Here is a 16,848-nt window from a genome sequence, read left to right on the forward strand (position 1 = left end):
GGGACACTTGAGAGGGAAAGTGGATGTGGGGGGGAACCTGATCTGGTATTGGGTCAGGGAAAAGGACTGAAGTCCTGAGGACCTGCAGAAAGAATGTAAACAGGCAACCTAAGGAAATAGGAGGTTGGGGGGACCCCCACCCCCCAGAGTGCACCAGAGACCTGGGAGGAAAGAGACTCCCAGGACTCACAGGGAGGGACCTTTGATGAAATGCCCAACAGTAGGGAGAGGGAACTTATAGAGCCCACCTCCAGCAGGAAGACAGGACATCAAGTGAGGGATGGGGTTGCCACCCCACAGTCATACCTCTGACCCATAATTGTTGCTGTCTGAAAGAATTACAGGGATGAAAATGGAGAAGAGCCTGAGGAAAAGTAGGTCGAGTGACAGGCCCAAAGTGGGATCCAGCTCAAGGGGAGGAGGTCCCAAGGCCTGACACTATTATTACTGAGGCTATGGAGAGCTCACAAAAAGGGATCTATCACGACTGCCAACCGAAAGACCCAACAAGCAGCTGAAAGAGCCAGATGAAGATATTTGCACCCAACCAATGGACAGAAGTAGCTGACCCCTGTTGTTGAATTACAGAAGGCTGAAAGAAGCTGAGGAGAAGGGTGATTCTGTAGGAGGACCAGCAGTCTTAATTAATCTGGACCCCCAAGATTTTTCAAACACTGGGTCACCAAACATACAGCATGCACCAGCAAATATGAAGCCCCCAATGCACATACAGTAAAGTACTTCCAGGTCTATGTTCATTCAGGATGATGCACCTAACCCTCAAGAGACTGGAGGCCCCAGGGAGTTTAGAGGTCAGATGGGGTGGAGGGTGGGGGCATCCATGTGGAAACCAGGTGTGGTGGAGAAGAGGTGTGGGATGTGGAACAATTGGAAAATAAATAAAAATGAAAGACTAAAAATATGTACATATAAAATGGTATCTAGGTAATTAGGCGCAGAGGGAAGGAGCCAATGTTGAAGCGGAAAAGAAATTAAAAGAAAAAGGCATATAAAAAAAATGGTATCTTAACACATACCTGTTTGAATTCTGAATCTTTTCCCACCATAACTTGAAGATTATAAATAACTGGGTCACCCTTCATTGGCTGTAAATATTCCCATGTAATTTCACAAATGTGATCATTTATTTTCTCTATTTTGGGGGCTGGATGGAAGAAACGTAAGTAAGATCAGTTCCATTTGATTTCATTTGGCACATTACACAGATATAGATCAATAAAAATCAATAAATCTCAAAGCTTACTTATAAACTTAAATAGTGAACTTTTGCCACAGGCATGTAAAGGCATTAAAGAAACAAAAGTCTTTATGAAGTCACAAGACACTAACTTGGAGAACTCATCAACATCATACAGACTAGTTACAGACGGGGTCTGCTTAACAAATGACTCCCAGTGCCTGATACAACACTGTCCCAACAGTCTCTATTGCCAGTTCTCAGAGTGCAATGGATTTTCAACTCTTTGGATGATACACAAACTTCAATCCTTGCCAGAATCATTTAAAAATAACAGCTACTTTAGAATTAGAAATATGTATAGTGTATATATGTACATGAAGACACATTTGTATGTGAAGCCAAGCTAAATAAACATTTGTCTTTCTTAGGGAAAACCTGGCTCTCCAAATCTGAAACATTTAAATGACCAGAGTTTGTGATATTTAGTCTTTAAGTAACAATAGGAGAAACAGGAAGTCACCCAACTAAGAACACAATTTACTTATCTGATTTAGCATTTTCTGTCAGATCATTAAAGAGAGCAGGGACTTTTTGAGTTAGTGCAACACAGGAGACAGCTTTGATGGCTGAGTGGAGCCCTGAGCATGTGCTCTTATCTAACTGATCTAACTGATGGAGACACATTGGGTGCTAAATTTTAATCGAAATAAAACACTTTATTAAAGAAAATAACTTCAGGAGGTTATAAATTACCTTTCAAGGCAGCTGGAACAGATTTTGGAGTGGTGAAAACATACTCTTGGGAGAGAGGACCTTCCCCAGCTTCATTACAAGCTTGAATGCAGAACTTGTAGGACGTGGACTCACTGAGCCTTTGTACTTTGTATGTATGACAAGGCCCTCTGTACAGGGAGACAAACCTGAAATGGGAATAATCAACTTTACAACAGCAGAGAAAAATGCTTTCCAACCACTACAAGGGTATAATCGGGCTTGAGGTTACTGAGGATCACGTGGCTTCAAAGCCTGGAAACTCAGGAGTAACTGACAATTATGCTTTCCATCAGATAATAAGAATCACAGATGTAGATCTCCCAATCTAACCTGATACATAAAAATGATCACTAATCCAATGTTCAACCCTCCTGAGAAGGTTCTTCTCAGGCTTCTGGTACAGTGTTGACTCTTCCTGCTGCCTTTTAAACGCATCAGAACACCATAAAGGCACTGCTTTTATGAGTTATTTCTAACCAAGTCTTAATCTACAGCAGGAACTTGAGCTAAGAGGTAACCTGTACTTCAATTTCTCTTGTTTTTATCTGAAAGCAAATGGGGATTCTTAATTCATGGGCATAATCCTAGCTAGTTTAGTGACTTTTCTTAGAGATTTAGATAGTACTATGTGAGACTATAAAATTTCAAATAAATTGTTCATATAAAATATTAGGTAGATGCTTTATAATTATACATATTTTCCTTAATATATTACTTACAAATAGGATGTTTCTCAGTATTTTTAATGGGTAGTTTTAAAAAAAGTTGGAAACCAAGAAATGACTAATGAATGGTCAGACAACGCTAATGACCTGGAAATATGTTATGGTTAGGAATAGGAGACAGTTGATGACCTGAAGCAAAGAGATCCGCAATAAGCAGTAGCTGGATAAGCCTGGCTTCTGATCCTCTCAAGTACGTTTTCTTTGAAAAAGAAAGGAAGGGAGGTGGGAAACAAGCACAGATGAAAACTGCTGAAAATGAGAAAGTCATCCTTTGATGTCACCAGATGACAATATGAATCTCCATAAAAACAAAAAGGAGCAAAGAGGAGCTAGGGAACTGGCTCAGTAGGTAAGAGCACTAGCTGCTCTTGCAGAGGATCCCAGCTTGGTTCTCACCATGTATATGGTGCCTCATAAGCACGTGTAACTCCAGTTTCAGGGCATCTACCGCCATTGCTCACCTCTGAGGCTACTAGGCATGCATGTATCGCACACATACATACAGGTAAAACATTCAACATAAAATAAAAATTTTTAAAAATCTTTTAAAAAAGGACAAATAAATCTAAGCTATTAAGCTGGCATAATTTATTAAACTTATATGTTAATTTATAGATCATTAAAGGGCTTAAATTTTCATTTTTCCTAGCCATATTCACACCCCAGCAATTCCTCAGATGCTAAATGAATATAAATGAAATGTTTGCAATATTATATTTTATGTTTATCAGAAGCTTTATCTTTTGCCCACTAATTAGAATGCTTTCTGATAAACCTTTTTGAACTATCCCAAATGCAAAAGCTATAAGCTGGAGCAAACTTTTAAGAATCAATTCACCCAGTGCTTGTAGTATATGCTAAAAATGAATGGTTCTTTAAATCCTGCACCTTTAGCCAAGCACTGAGTTAGAACTGTTTCTAGCAAGCCTTCTTGCTCCTCACTCCAAGAGCAAATGATCTAACAAGAGTGAGAAGAATTTAAACAATTCACCGAGAACAGTTCATAATAAAACTACATGGTTATACCACACAATTGACAAAGAACCTTCTGGGGGAAAAATATACATATAATCATGCCATAAATAAACGCACAGACATTAAGAAACCATAATATGGCCATTAAAGTGTTCCTAAAAGTGATTAAAACCAATGTAAACCTTGGGAAAACTGTCCTTAGTACTTTAAATGCTTAAGTTGGGCAAACTTCTAATTATGTAAAAAGCACAGCAGTATAATTTATAATCTTAAAATATTACAAGATTACCAGCTATAGAAGGCACAAGGCAATGTTTATGTGGTATATACAGAGTAAATAAATAGTCCTAAATTGGTATTTAAATAGTGTTAAAAATAATCTGAATAACATACTCTAACTGAAACACAGGATTTACCATGGGGCAGTGTGGTATACAGGAAGCCAGAGAGTATGTGTAGAGGAACATGAAAGAGGCACATATCAGCCCTTGGATGACAGGCAGTGGGGTAACAACACTGGACAATCAATCACAGGCCAACCAGGCCTTGCTGGTGAGGGAGGGGCTACACTGTTGTTGGTTCGGAGTGCCCTTGTGTCGGGAGTGAGAGTCATAACTACACTTTCTATAAATTGTGTCAAGCTGGAAATCAACAGCACAGTCACTTAACAGCCAAGGTCAGAGCTCATGGGGCAGAGTTCAAGTGCAGCCTACTTAATTTCCCTGAGCATCACTGGAATTACAGCAGGAAAGCCATAGAGAGCCTTCTGAGATCTTGAAAAACATACTTAAATAATTTAAGATGGTTTTGATAAATAGCTTTATTACATTTTAATGAATTTTTTCTGTGTGTTGTTTGTGATACACATGCAGTGAAGTGTGTGAGGTCAAACAACTGGCAGGAATTGGTCCTATCCTTTCACTAAGCAGTTAACGGAGTGTACTCAGGTTGGGAGCCTTGGCAGCAGGTGTCTCTTCCCCCTGAGCCACCTAGTGGCCCTTTATAGTAGTCTTCATTCTGCTCTGGCAAATTATAACATTTATATACATTAACCCCCAAGTTGTACACATGAAAAGGGAAGTAGAAAACCTACCTTCCATTCTTATCTTCCATCTGAAGGTGGTACTGAACAGCATCTGTGGATAACGTCTTTGGAGTTCCTTCTCCCCACTTAAGCTTAAGGTTCTGGTGGTTAAAGGCAACACATTCCAGCCGAGGTGGATCAGGAGGAAGGGGCTTAGTTTTTAATTTAATTGTATGGCTGAAAGGCCCAGCTCCAAGGCTATTCAAGGCTTGAATTCGTATTCTAAATGACACATACAAAAAACAAGTTTGGTTTATGGCTATTTTATGTATTCTATCTTTCTGGTTTAGGCAAACATAAACAGAGATTTTGAGGTATACCTGTATGTTGTATCTGGTTGCAAACTGTCTATGATATAGCTTGTCATCTTTCCCACTGTCAAAGGCTGCTTATCTCCGAGGTCTATGCTGTAGGCAAGGATTTCTGAGCCATGATCATAAGGCTCTTTCCAGCTAATTGCAAGGCAGGTAGAGGGTGAGTAATGGGGGTATTCTATATCATCATCACTTATTTCTTGAAGACAAGTCACAATGGCAGGAACTGACGGTGGAGTCACACAGGCAACAACTTCGCTGAAAGGACCCGCACCTACAACACTCATAGCCTACAAATGAATAAAGTAAGTTAACAAAGACACAATTGTGACAGTGACCTCTAAACAGAAGATTCTGGACAGTGTGTGCCCAGGCAGTCACCTACCTGGACTCTGCAGTAATAGGTAGTAGCTGGTGAAAGTCCTTTTAATTCACAACTGAGGCCAGGCCCACAGTAACACATCTGCATACTTCCTTCAACTCCTCCCCATTCCAGCCGGTACTCAGTGACGTCAGTTCCATTACTCAAAGGAATCTTTATGAAAAGGATACAGTATTCTTTAATTCTTGACAGTAATTAAATATCTCTGGGGCAAAAATCATTCCTTCCTCTAACATGTTAAAAATGAGGTTCTTTGAATTTATTTAAAACATTTCAACATAACCAATAGTGTATAATTTTTATTCATTAAAACTACCTGAAAACCATAACTGCCTTGCAGTGGAAGAAAAGTATGCCCAAGAGTCAGAGTATCCTAGTAAAGACACTGCAGAGTAATCTGAAGACAGAATGTCAACTTACACAGATATTCCACAAGTTTCAAAGGAAATTAAAAATCAGTGACCAATTATAACACACAATAAATACACCGATGATAATGAATTTGAGAAAAAGACATACCAAATCTTATGACTGTTTGTTCAAAGTTCACCAATGGCTAAAATATCTCAGTAAAGAAACAAAACCTTTGATAAAGACACCAAGTGACAGGAACCAGAATCTGAATACCTAAGAGGCAAATCTATCTTACTCCAGCACTTCACTCATTTCTGCCTTGTGAATTTCTCTAGGACTCAGTTTTCACATATCTGAAGGAGCAAAGGGGAAGATAACCTTCACTCTTTTATATGCACTACTCTGATCACTTTGGGAAATTATGTAAGTTAGTGGAAATTACAGTACCTCCCAATTCACTTGTGCACAAGTTGCAGATCTGCATGTCACTTGAGGGGGTCTGCATTGGTCTGGTGGCCCAGGAGCTGTAGTGATATCGTATTTTTCTGAAAATGGTCCAAACTAGAAAAACCAACAGAACACACATTTTCCTTTTTCATCCTTAGATGTTCAGTGCACAGAATCCTGTATCTGAAGTCTTACGAGCAATTAAGTCCTTCAAAATTATTTGTTCATAATTCTACAGGCATTAAAAGTAAAAGACTTAAGAAGTATGGAAATAGACGCAGACTTTTACGTTTCATTTAATATACTTTGCTTCTCCTACTCCCTTATTCTCTTCATGAACTGCTTTTTGTAAAAAGAGTAGGGCACTAGTAAATTAAGGAAGTGAGAGGAAAGGAATGGTGTGAAGAGGGATGAGGGCACCAAATATGAACATGGGAAAGAGGTGGCACCAATCTTATAGGACAGGGTCAAAGATGGGTAGTTAGTGGAAATAAGGGAAGTAAATGTCCAAAGTTGTTTTGTCAAACTAGCAAAAACGCGTAAATGAAAAGGAAGACATTCCATTGAAAATGCTACCAGTTAACTGCAGCCTTGTGAGATTGCTAAGGGCACACAGACTGACAGCTAAATAAGGACTGTCTGCAGACTACACAATTCCATCCACAATATTTAAGTGTACTTACAGATTAAAATATAGTTCAGATGGAGACAGCTCACTCAAGTCTTTAAAACTGTGGTAAAGAGACCTGTGACCTTAAATTTTGAAAAGAATTACTTACGGAATAGTTTTGTTTTGTTTTGTTTTTGTAATGTGCCATACAACTAAGCAACTGCTTTGTCTTAGGGCATCTGCCTTAGCGGAGAGTTAGGGCATCAGCAGCTGTGTGGAAGCACTCTTCCAGCCCTAGCATCACCTCTTAATGCATTTTATGCATCTCTCTCTCTCTCTCTCTCTCTCTCTCTCAGTATGTATACAGACACATACATATACATACACACTTAAATAACTCATATAAACCATAAATGCTTAAATATCAGCATTTGCTCATGAAGCAAAGCATGAATCACATCTGGTTTGCAGTGAGGAGTAAATGCTGCATAAAACCAGTTTTGTGACCATGAAAAACAGGCTTTTAAACATCTGTAAAAGAAGCCATAACTCTTTCCAAGTGACACAACCTCTAACTAAGGTCTCAAAGTACAAAGACAGAAAGATGAGTTATAGGGCACGCTGTTCCTTATTTGTCACTAGAAGCTTATTAAAGCAAAATGGCTTGATAATAGGTGTGACAATCCGTGCTCAAGTGATGACTCAGCTGGCAGTTTGCTCACCCCTATTCTGTTTGCTGCACGAAGTCTGAAGCTGTACGTCTTTCCAGGAAGAAGGCTGCCCACTGTACACTCCACTTCAGAACCTTGGTAAACGTCTCTGGGCTCATCTTTATCTGCAGGAGTCATTTCTACTGCATAACAGGAAATGGGTGATCCACCATCAACCTGAGGAGGTCCTAAGCAGGGACATATTTAGGAGTTTAAACAGGAGAAATACTTTGGTTCTAACTTAATCATAATTCAGTACCAAGATGGAAATTACCCCATCGTAACTGTATTTCTTTTGCTTTGGGTCTACCCTGTAACCTGGGAGGGAGGCATGGGCCAGGAGGCACAGCTGGAGTCTGTACTAGTAAAGATTCAGAGACCTGCAGAAACAAAGCAAAATCAAACAAAAGGCTTAGTCTAAACAACTGGATTGCTTTGATAAAGAATTTTAACACAACATAAAATTGTATTAACAGTGTGAAATCATACTTTACTACCCAAAGAAATAACGTACTGAATAGAATCATGCCTTATTAAATCATTACAACATATTTTTATAGACAAAAGGACATGTACTATAACTACTATTTAAAAAACAAGTGGGAAGAGGAATATATCCTTTCTATAATGAAACAAAACAAAGTATCCAAGACAATAGGCAACTAAACAAATCCTGTCCACAGGGACCCACAACCCTCTAGTTGTTCCAACAGTACAGATGTTTTCTACTGCATTGTTTTTGGAGGTTAAGACTCATAGGATTGGTTTTTGGTGGTGGTGTTGTTTTTTTTAAAAAAAAAATTTTTTTTGGCTTTCTTTTTTAAACCGTCTTTTAACCTAAATGTTAATTTATTTATCGATCTTATTCCTCTAATATCAATTCTACAGCCAGTCAGTTTCTTTAGTAAGACACCTTTATTTAGTATTGCTTTGATTCCTATATTTAAAGTCATGTATTTTCTTATGTGACAAGAGTTTAAACCAGGGCCTTACAAATGCTAAGCAAGTATCTCACCATGGAAAGCTATCAGCCTCAGCCTTGATTTTTACTTAACGATTACCTGGCCTAGTTGTATATTAAGGTTCACATTTAATATTTAATTCTTTTAAAACACAAACCACTTGTTCAACCTTTTTTTAGACAGGCAATCTATGTAAGAATGCTTCACTGACATAGTAGAAATGAATTTCAGATGCTATGTTTGCTGTTCTTAAATGTGGGAGACTCTCCTTTTCTCCAGGTGGTTCTGGAATTCAGGAAGGAGTCTTCTACAGATGAAGACTGCTCTAGCACCAGGTTATGCCTTTACTACCAGGGAGCTTTCTCAAGGAATACAGAGAGCACGGTACCACAAGCCTGCTGGGCAGGACACACACTCAGTTTCACAATACTTGCAGGCCTAAAAAGAAGTTTAAACGCCATTTTTAACGAGAGTGTTTTCATTATGTAAACTTCCACTAGAAAAATATTATTATGAATATTCTAATAAGTGATTCTCGGTTAAATTCATTAAAAATACATCAGGAGCCTAGAGCACGATTCCAGCCCAGGAGTGAAGAACTGGAAGGCATGAGCAAGGAAAGGGGCTCCATATGCTGTCCAAAACTGTGGGGAGGGGTCTGCCTCATCCTGCTGCACTGAGCTCAGCGACTGGGGCTGCTTGTGGTCTGTGCCTGGGCCACAGCTCCTGGCATGCTTTAGGATACTCCTCCAAAACTCACAAGTAGGAAATGTAGAGACAGGGACTGAAGCAAGCATCTTGGCAGGGAATGGAGTACACAAAATATTTCTGTGGTTTGAAATGACTTAAAGATGAGGAAAAGAGCAGTCTCGGCCAGTTCTCTCATGCTCTTGTTTGTTCTCAAGCATACTCAAAGTAGAAACCCTCAAGAGCTCAAACAGTGGGAGGACTGTAAGCAGCCCAAACAGGCAGTCGGGAAGCCTGATGAAGACACCCTCACTGAATTACTGACCCATGAAAATGTTGGGACTGAGTAAGTGTAACTGAAGATGCTAAATGTACTCAATATTGAACCAGGCTCTGAAATACTAAAATGTTATATCTGTGTTTGAACAGTTTATGGTTTCTCCAGAACAAAATTTACAAAGCAGCAAATCAGTATCTAACTACTTCAATTTCTGCTAAATATAAATATCAAGTATCATCCTAGGATTTACCTAAATATGGACTATGAGTAAAATAACCTGTTAGAATATTCTGGTAAATGTAACAATAGCCAGGTTACAAAAAAACTACTCTTGCAGATTTGTCCACACATTTCACCAATAAGGGCAGGAAATGCTGATTCTGCTCCATGTGGTCCAAATTAAAGAACAAACATGTACATATAAGCATTACCGCACTCTGCCCTCCGTCACTAATGCAGTAAACCCGTAGGCGGTAACAGCAGCCTGGAGTCAGCCGGTCACAAAGATGTTCCCTGGTAGCGCCACTGTAGATCATATCCCATTTGTTTCCTGAAAAGTGTAGAATTATGCACAATCAGCTCCGAAGTAATGGTTAACATTGTGGCATCCTGGAGAGGGTAGGCATCTCAGGCTTCACTAAGTTAAGTGTGTATGTAACTGCTCCACTATGTTCATAGCAGCCTTATTTCCAGCCAGAAGCTGGAAAGAACCCAGATGCTCCTCAACAGAAGAATGGATACAGAAAATGTGGTACATTTACACAATGGAGTACTACTCAGCTATTAAAAATGATGAATTTATGAAATTCTTAGGCAAATGGATGGATCTGGAGAATATTATCCGGAGTGAGGTAACCCAATCAGAAAAGAACATACATGATATGCACACACTGATAAGGGGATATTAGCCCAGAAATTTAGAATACCCAAGATAAAATTTGCAAAACACATGAAACTTAAGAAGAAGGAAGACCAAAGTGTGGATACTTCCTTCCTTCTTAGAATGGGGGACAAAATATCCATGGATGGAGTTACAGAGACAAAGTTCAGAGCAGAGTCTGAAGGAAGGACCATCCAGAGACTGTCCTACCTGGGGATCCACCCCATAAATCAACACCAAACCCAGACACTAGGCAGAGGCCAACAAGAGCCTGCTGACAGGAGCCTGATATAGCTGTCTGCTGTGAGGCTCTGCCAGTGCCTGGCAAATACAGAAGTGGATGCTCACAGTCATTCATTGGACGGAGCACAAGGTCCCCAATGAAGAAGCCAGAGAAATACCCAGGGAGCTGAAGCCCCATAGAAGGAACATCAATGTGAACTAACCAGTACCCCTAAAGCTCCTTGGAACTATACCACCAATCAAAGAAAATACATGGCAGAAGCTGTATTTGTAGCAGAGGATGGCCTAGTCAGTCATCAATGGGAAGAGAGGCCCTTGATCCTGTGAATGCCCCAGTATAGGGGAATTCCAGGATCAGGAATGGGAGTGGGTGGGTTGGGGAACAGAGTGAGGGGAGAGGATTTAGAGAATTTTCAGAGGGGAAACCAGGAAAGGGAATAACATTTGAAATGTAAATAAAGAAAATATCTAATAAAAAAATCCAAAAAATCCAAAACAAAAACAACAAAAAAAGTGTGTATGTAACTTGTCAGAAACAATTCAAGCCTAACTTTATGTTTCCTGGAAAAGATTTAATTTTCTTTATGCATGTGGTCTACAACACAAATCTGCATGGCTTTGTTGAACTGAAATATCTCTGTACAATCTTTGGCTTAGACTGGTAATTTGTTTTTAATTAAGCATATTAAATGTGTTTACTGGTCCAGTAATAATATAACAAAGAATATAAAGGATCAGTATCATAACACATTTAATCATAATTATAAGACCTTTCTTTGCAGTAAGCGTGCCTTTTATAGAAATAAAATCTGATGAACAGGTGACTCAAGCATAAAGTTCATATGTCATAAAAACCTTAATTAGAGCTAACCTCCAGAGACCAGTTTTCCTGTAGTACACGTGGGTATAAGCCTTACTTAATAAGCTACTCTTTAATAAAAACATTAAATATATAGTATCTAAAATTGAGTCTGGATATGCTAGGTTTAAACAATATAAACATGAAAAAAAGAAGAAAAAGAAAACATAATAGAGGCTGACATTTGACCCACTGTATTTCCAGAGGTCACTATCTGAAGTGTATCATAATGGGCACAATCATAGCTGCCACAAACACCCTCACCCCTACCATCACCAAATCAAGCACAATTTGCAGCGCAGCAAAACTGTGTTTATGTCAGCAAACAGTGTATAAAGCCTGGAAGAGTGGAGGCTCATCACCAGAACAGGTCTATCAGCTGTACTGGCTATACTTACCATTAGAACCTTCTGCCATCTCCACCACGTACTTATTGATGGGTGCCCCTCCATTGTCTTTTGGTGGATCTATCACAAACAAAAGTGATATTATGGAAATCCCAATAGACAGAATACAAAGGCAGATAGTTATAGGGGGAAAAGAATTACCTGAAACAATTACTATTCACACATCCTTTGTCTACACTGCTGTCACCATTTTTCAATTAATATACCAGTCCTCCCACTGAACCTACCCATATAAAGTTGACTCTAGGGGCTAGTGAGATGGCTCAGAGGGTAAGGACACTAACTGCTCTTCCGAAGGTTCTGAGTTCAAATCCCAGCAACCACATGGAGGCTCACAACCACCCATAATGAGATCTGACGCCCTCTGCTGGCTGTATAATAATAAATAAATCTTTAAAAACAAAAACAAAAGCAAAACAGTTGCCTCTATAATAATTTTAGTGGCTACACAACATTCCATTCATGTAGCTCCAAAGGGAACTTGAAGTCTGTACTTGTAAGACTTTTTCAACTGTCTCCAAGGCAGGATTGAGCTTGCACACCCCACATGTAAGAGGGCATATGTTCTGCAAATGTTCCATTTTGTTGTTGTTTGACTTGAGAGCCAAGATGACGCAATACTGCTGGCTCCATGTTGAGCAATCTCTTTTTCACACGAAGCTGACCCTGTCTATCCTCTTACAGCAGCCTCCCTCCCACCCACCTAGTTCTTTTAGTGTCAAACCTAGTCAGTATCTGAGCACAGCTTTCCGCATACTGTGTCCATCAACAGTATCCCTTTCTCCTGAACAACTCCTTTGAGTCTGCCTTTTGTCCCATAGGAAGGTGCTACAACATCTAACAACACACACGATGAGCCATTGTTTGCGCATGGCTTACTATAACAATAATTTATCCATCTGGACATTTATATCCACAAATCAGGAACTTGAGTTTTAAACTAGTTGCTTATGGATTTTCTTCTTCTCTTCTAAGGATGAATGGGAAAATTTCTAGCAACAGGTACGATTTTATTTTCACAAGGTTGGTCTTAAAGAAAAGTTCATATTTAAATGATTTTTATCAAACACAAAATGAACATCTTACCCCAAGTAATTTTAAAGCCGTGCGAGTGTATCTTCCCTTTAACTGAAGGCTTCACAGGTACTCCTGGTTTATCAGGGCAGGTACTGAATTCCACCACTTCGCTAGGATTGCTTTTACCTTCTGAATTATAAGCAATGACCTGAGAACACAAAGACCTAATGTTCATTACCTGATAACACATTGAACCAAACAGTGAACAAAACACAAGCTCAGTGAAATGACTAAACATTTTGAGACTGAGAAAGAAGTCATCTCTGTTGAAGAACTGTGTGTCTTCATATTAAGTGTGCTTGTAATTGAGAGCCCTAAGTTATTCCCAATAGTTTCCTCTGATGTAAAGAGTGCAGCAGAAATGCCCTAGGCATATTATGGGAAAGTCTCTGTGGTGAGATCTGAGGGCCCAGGGAGGAACCAGGTGAGTGAACTTGGAAGTCAACACCTTTCAAATGATTCCACTTCAGAAGTCTTTAAATCTGAACCACTGGTTCCTGGATTCCTAGCCAACAGAAGCTACAAGATAACAAATACTTATTTCCAGGAAGGAAAAAAATGAGATAGATTTTAACATAGAAATGAAAAAAAAATTCAATCTGGGAGTCATTTTGATTTTAGAAATGATACCCACATTTTCACCTTGTCATGAACTATGTAATTATGAATGAGAATTTTAGTAACTCCAGCATTCTAAGTAACACCAGGGTCTGTGAGAACCTAGTCAAGGACAGTGCTCTGTCTGACTTTCTTGGGTCTTTGCACTGCTCTCACACATCCAGGTAACTTTCAGCATCCCACTATAATTTTAGGTTTGTTTCTACTAACTGTAATTATTAAATAACTCAAGTACTGGGCAAATTTAAGAGCCAAAATATATCCTAGAGTGATGCCATAGGAAGAAAGATGAGTTCCAGAAGTTTCCATACAAAATTTTTAATCTGTCACTACTGCCAACAAGCAAGTGCCACAAGGTTGAATTATAAAGTAAGGCATCACCACTTAGCACCATCAGTCACAACAAGAACAGACCCAGGCAAGGGTTGTCAATGGGCATTAAAACAAGAGTGGAACCCCGGTACAGAATACAATGGTTACAAAGGGCAGAGAATGATTTTGCAGCTAAGAAATTGGTAAATACCACCTCCTTTGAGGGATTATGACTAACAGTATATGAAGAATCTTTCTAAGGCATGATGCTAATAATCATTTTGGATATGTTTTAACATTCATATTTTAGTATCTGTACTCACATTATACAGTATTAGTAATAGGCCCACAAAATGTTAAAACTGGTTGTGAATGTAAATATATGAAGTTTGAAGAATATTATTATATTACAGTAAAAAGTAAAACAGAACTACCCATTACAAATGAAAGAATTAAAATTTAAGACCACAGGAACGGTTTGGAAGGACATATAATGTAAACATGCACGTGGTTTTAACTTTACAAGAAAAATAAAAAGAATACTTTTCTTAATGGGCTTTTAAAATTTACCTTAAATTTATACTTTGTACTTCGTCTCAGATTTTTCACTGTGTAAGCAAGATCTTCTCCATCATATTTCGGCTTAAAGCCATAGCCCTGGAAAGGGAAACACAGTTAGTTTCCATTAGGCATCTGCTTGCAGAGGTATGAAGAGTAACAGCAATGGGAAGGCCTGACTTACTCTTCACCTCTGACTGTGTAGATGAAGTCTCACCTTGACCCTTCTTCTATCTTTAGTGACTGAACACTGATAGGCTACAGGACCTTTTGTAGATGAATTGAGATAACTCAGTCTCAGTAAAATCTGAGAGCCAAGAGAAGGTCTTTGTGTTGAGGGTGGAACTGGAGCCAATGGCAATTTCACTATCAAAGGGATTTCCCAAGAACCAAATTTCTCAGCAAAGTCACAAGAACTAACCATACACAAGTCTTTAACACCCTTACTTTGCCTTGAATACATAACTGTGTTTAAGTGAACAAATAAACAGGTGACTGTCCTGGGAGATAAGGTACCATTTAGGTCCAATATTGCTATTTACAGTTCCAGTGACAATATTTCACTATTGTATTAGCTCCTATGATGAAATTATAAAAGTGGAGATGTAATTGAAAACACAGTATGATTCCAATTAAATGTATACATAAAGATTTATAGTATATTCACAAGAATGTGCCACTATTACCTGATCATAATCTTAAACGAAGCTGGTTTTGTTTAGCAGGAAATAGAGGCAGGCAAGTAGAATTCAGGATGCACTATACAGCCTCCCACGTAACTCCCAGTCTTCTGGGATACACCCACAAGCAGTACTGAATGTGACAGGACTCTGAAACTGCTCTGTGCAGAGGCTGAAAGCTGTGCTGACATTCCCTTTATTTCTTCCTAAGTCAGTCAATCCATGTCTGACTCTCTGGGCTGGGAGATGTAAGGTGCCATGATGGTTAGGTAAATGCTCTACCACTGAGTTATGCAGCCAGCTCTCAAATGCAAAGTGCAGTCTTTATGGTTTCCGAGTATAGACTTCAATATTCATAGAGCCCTAAACCTCTTATATACACCAAGAAATCAAGAGACTTGACTTTCCTACCAATCTCACTTATACAATAGCAGAGCAAGGCCTGATGGAACTTGGGGAATGAGCCAACTCCTGTGGTGACATTTACTGTATTGGGGTTAACATTGTACCAAAATTACTTCATCTCTTATTTAAACTACAGAGTCATACTTACTGATGTTTCCTCTTCCATCTCTAAAATGTAAGCAATCCCTTCATCTGATGGTGTTCCTGAGGGCTTAGTCCACTGTAGGGACAGCCAAGTAACTCCAGCCTTGGTCAACACAGGACTTGCGGGGACAGAAGGAGCACAGCCTGAGGTGTAGTATAGGACCTCTTCACTTAAATCACTGTTGGAACAAATGATTTTTAAAAAAGGAGTAAAAATTATTTTGTTGATAAAGAACCTCTTTTTCCCACTAATACTATTTCTTCAAAATGAAAAAATTAAATTTGTTGTTGTTGTTGTGCGGGGGTTCAAATCAAGAACCTTGACTGAACAAGCTAAGTTTGCGCTAGGCCTAGAAAATCAGAACTGAATGGACCTGAAGAATTGTTTAGGAAGCCCAGATACTAAAAGGTTAGTAATTCTTTCAAATGTGTAAGTTTTATTCAGACATTTTTAAGCTTTGGTAGTGAAATATATTCAGTCAGTGGGGAAAAAAAATACACAGTGGTCCGTAGGAAACAGAACGCAGTAAATCCAGTTCACTGTGTACTTCTGTTCATATGGTATGTATATGGAGCAGAAAAGACAGTTCTTATAAATGTCATTTTATGTGAAGAACATGTAAATGGTGTAATTAAACCCACCAACTCCCAAAAAGGTAAGCAGAAGAATTTCTAAAATAAAACAAAGGCTATTTTTAACAGGACACTTAAAAGGCCTAGGCTTGTCTGAGCTACACAGAGAAACATTTATGAAACAGAAAACAAGCCAGGCGTGGTGGCACATGCCTTTAATTCCAGCACTTGGGAGGCAGAGGCAGGCAGATTTCTGAGTTTGAGGCCAGCTTGGTCTATACAGAGTGAGTTTCAGGATAGCCAGGGCTACACAGAGAAACCCTGTCGAAGGAGGAGGAGGAGGAGGAGGAAGGAGAAGGAGAAGGAGAAGGAGAAAGAGAAGGAGGAGGAGGAAGAGGAGGAGGAGAAGGAGAAGGAGAAGGAGAAGAAGAAGGAGGAGAAGAAGAAAAAGAAGGAGGAGGAGGAGAAGGAGAAGGAGGAGGAGAAGGAGAAGGAGAAGAAGAAGGAGGAGGAGGAGGAGAAGGAGGAGGAGAAGAAGAAGAAGAAGAAGAAGAAGAAGAAGAAGAAGAAGAAGAAGAAGAAGGAGG

General features: G+C 39.2%; 1 protein-coding gene across 7 annotated transcripts in view; it reads right to left on the reverse strand.

The window, feature by feature from the left end:
- The window catches only part of Fndc3a (fibronectin type III domain containing 3A), a 153,848-nt gene that overhangs the window by 4,053 nt on the left and 132,947 nt on the right, over positions 1–16,848 (reverse strand). For all 7 annotated transcript variants that reach the window (XM_021181265.2, XM_021181263.2, XM_029469236.1 and 4 more), the window contains 13 exons: positions 15,693–15,867; positions 14,472–14,558; positions 12,981–13,119; positions 11,886–11,954; positions 9,937–10,055; positions 7,851–7,956; positions 7,589–7,764; positions 6,257–6,370; positions 5,459–5,608; positions 5,080–5,363; positions 4,769–4,981; positions 1,955–2,121; positions 1,038–1,165 (listed from right to left, as the gene is read on the reverse strand). In XM_021181265.2, coding sequence (XP_021036924.1) covers positions 1,038–1,165; positions 1,955–2,121; positions 4,769–4,981; positions 5,080–5,363; positions 5,459–5,608; positions 6,257–6,370; positions 7,589–7,764; positions 7,851–7,956; positions 9,937–10,055; positions 11,886–11,954; positions 12,981–13,119; positions 14,472–14,558; positions 15,693–15,867 — 1,927 coding nt within the window. The remainder of the gene's footprint in view (positions 1–1,037; positions 1,166–1,954; positions 2,122–4,768; positions 4,982–5,079; positions 5,364–5,458; positions 5,609–6,256; positions 6,371–7,588; positions 7,765–7,850; positions 7,957–9,936; positions 10,056–11,885; positions 11,955–12,980; positions 13,120–14,471; positions 14,559–15,692; positions 15,868–16,848) is intronic.

This window comes from Mus caroli, chromosome 14 (genome assembly GCF_900094665.2).
Source record: "Mus caroli chromosome 14, CAROLI_EIJ_v1.1, whole genome shotgun sequence".
Lineage (NCBI taxonomy): Eukaryota > Metazoa > Chordata > Mammalia > Rodentia > Muridae > Mus > Mus caroli.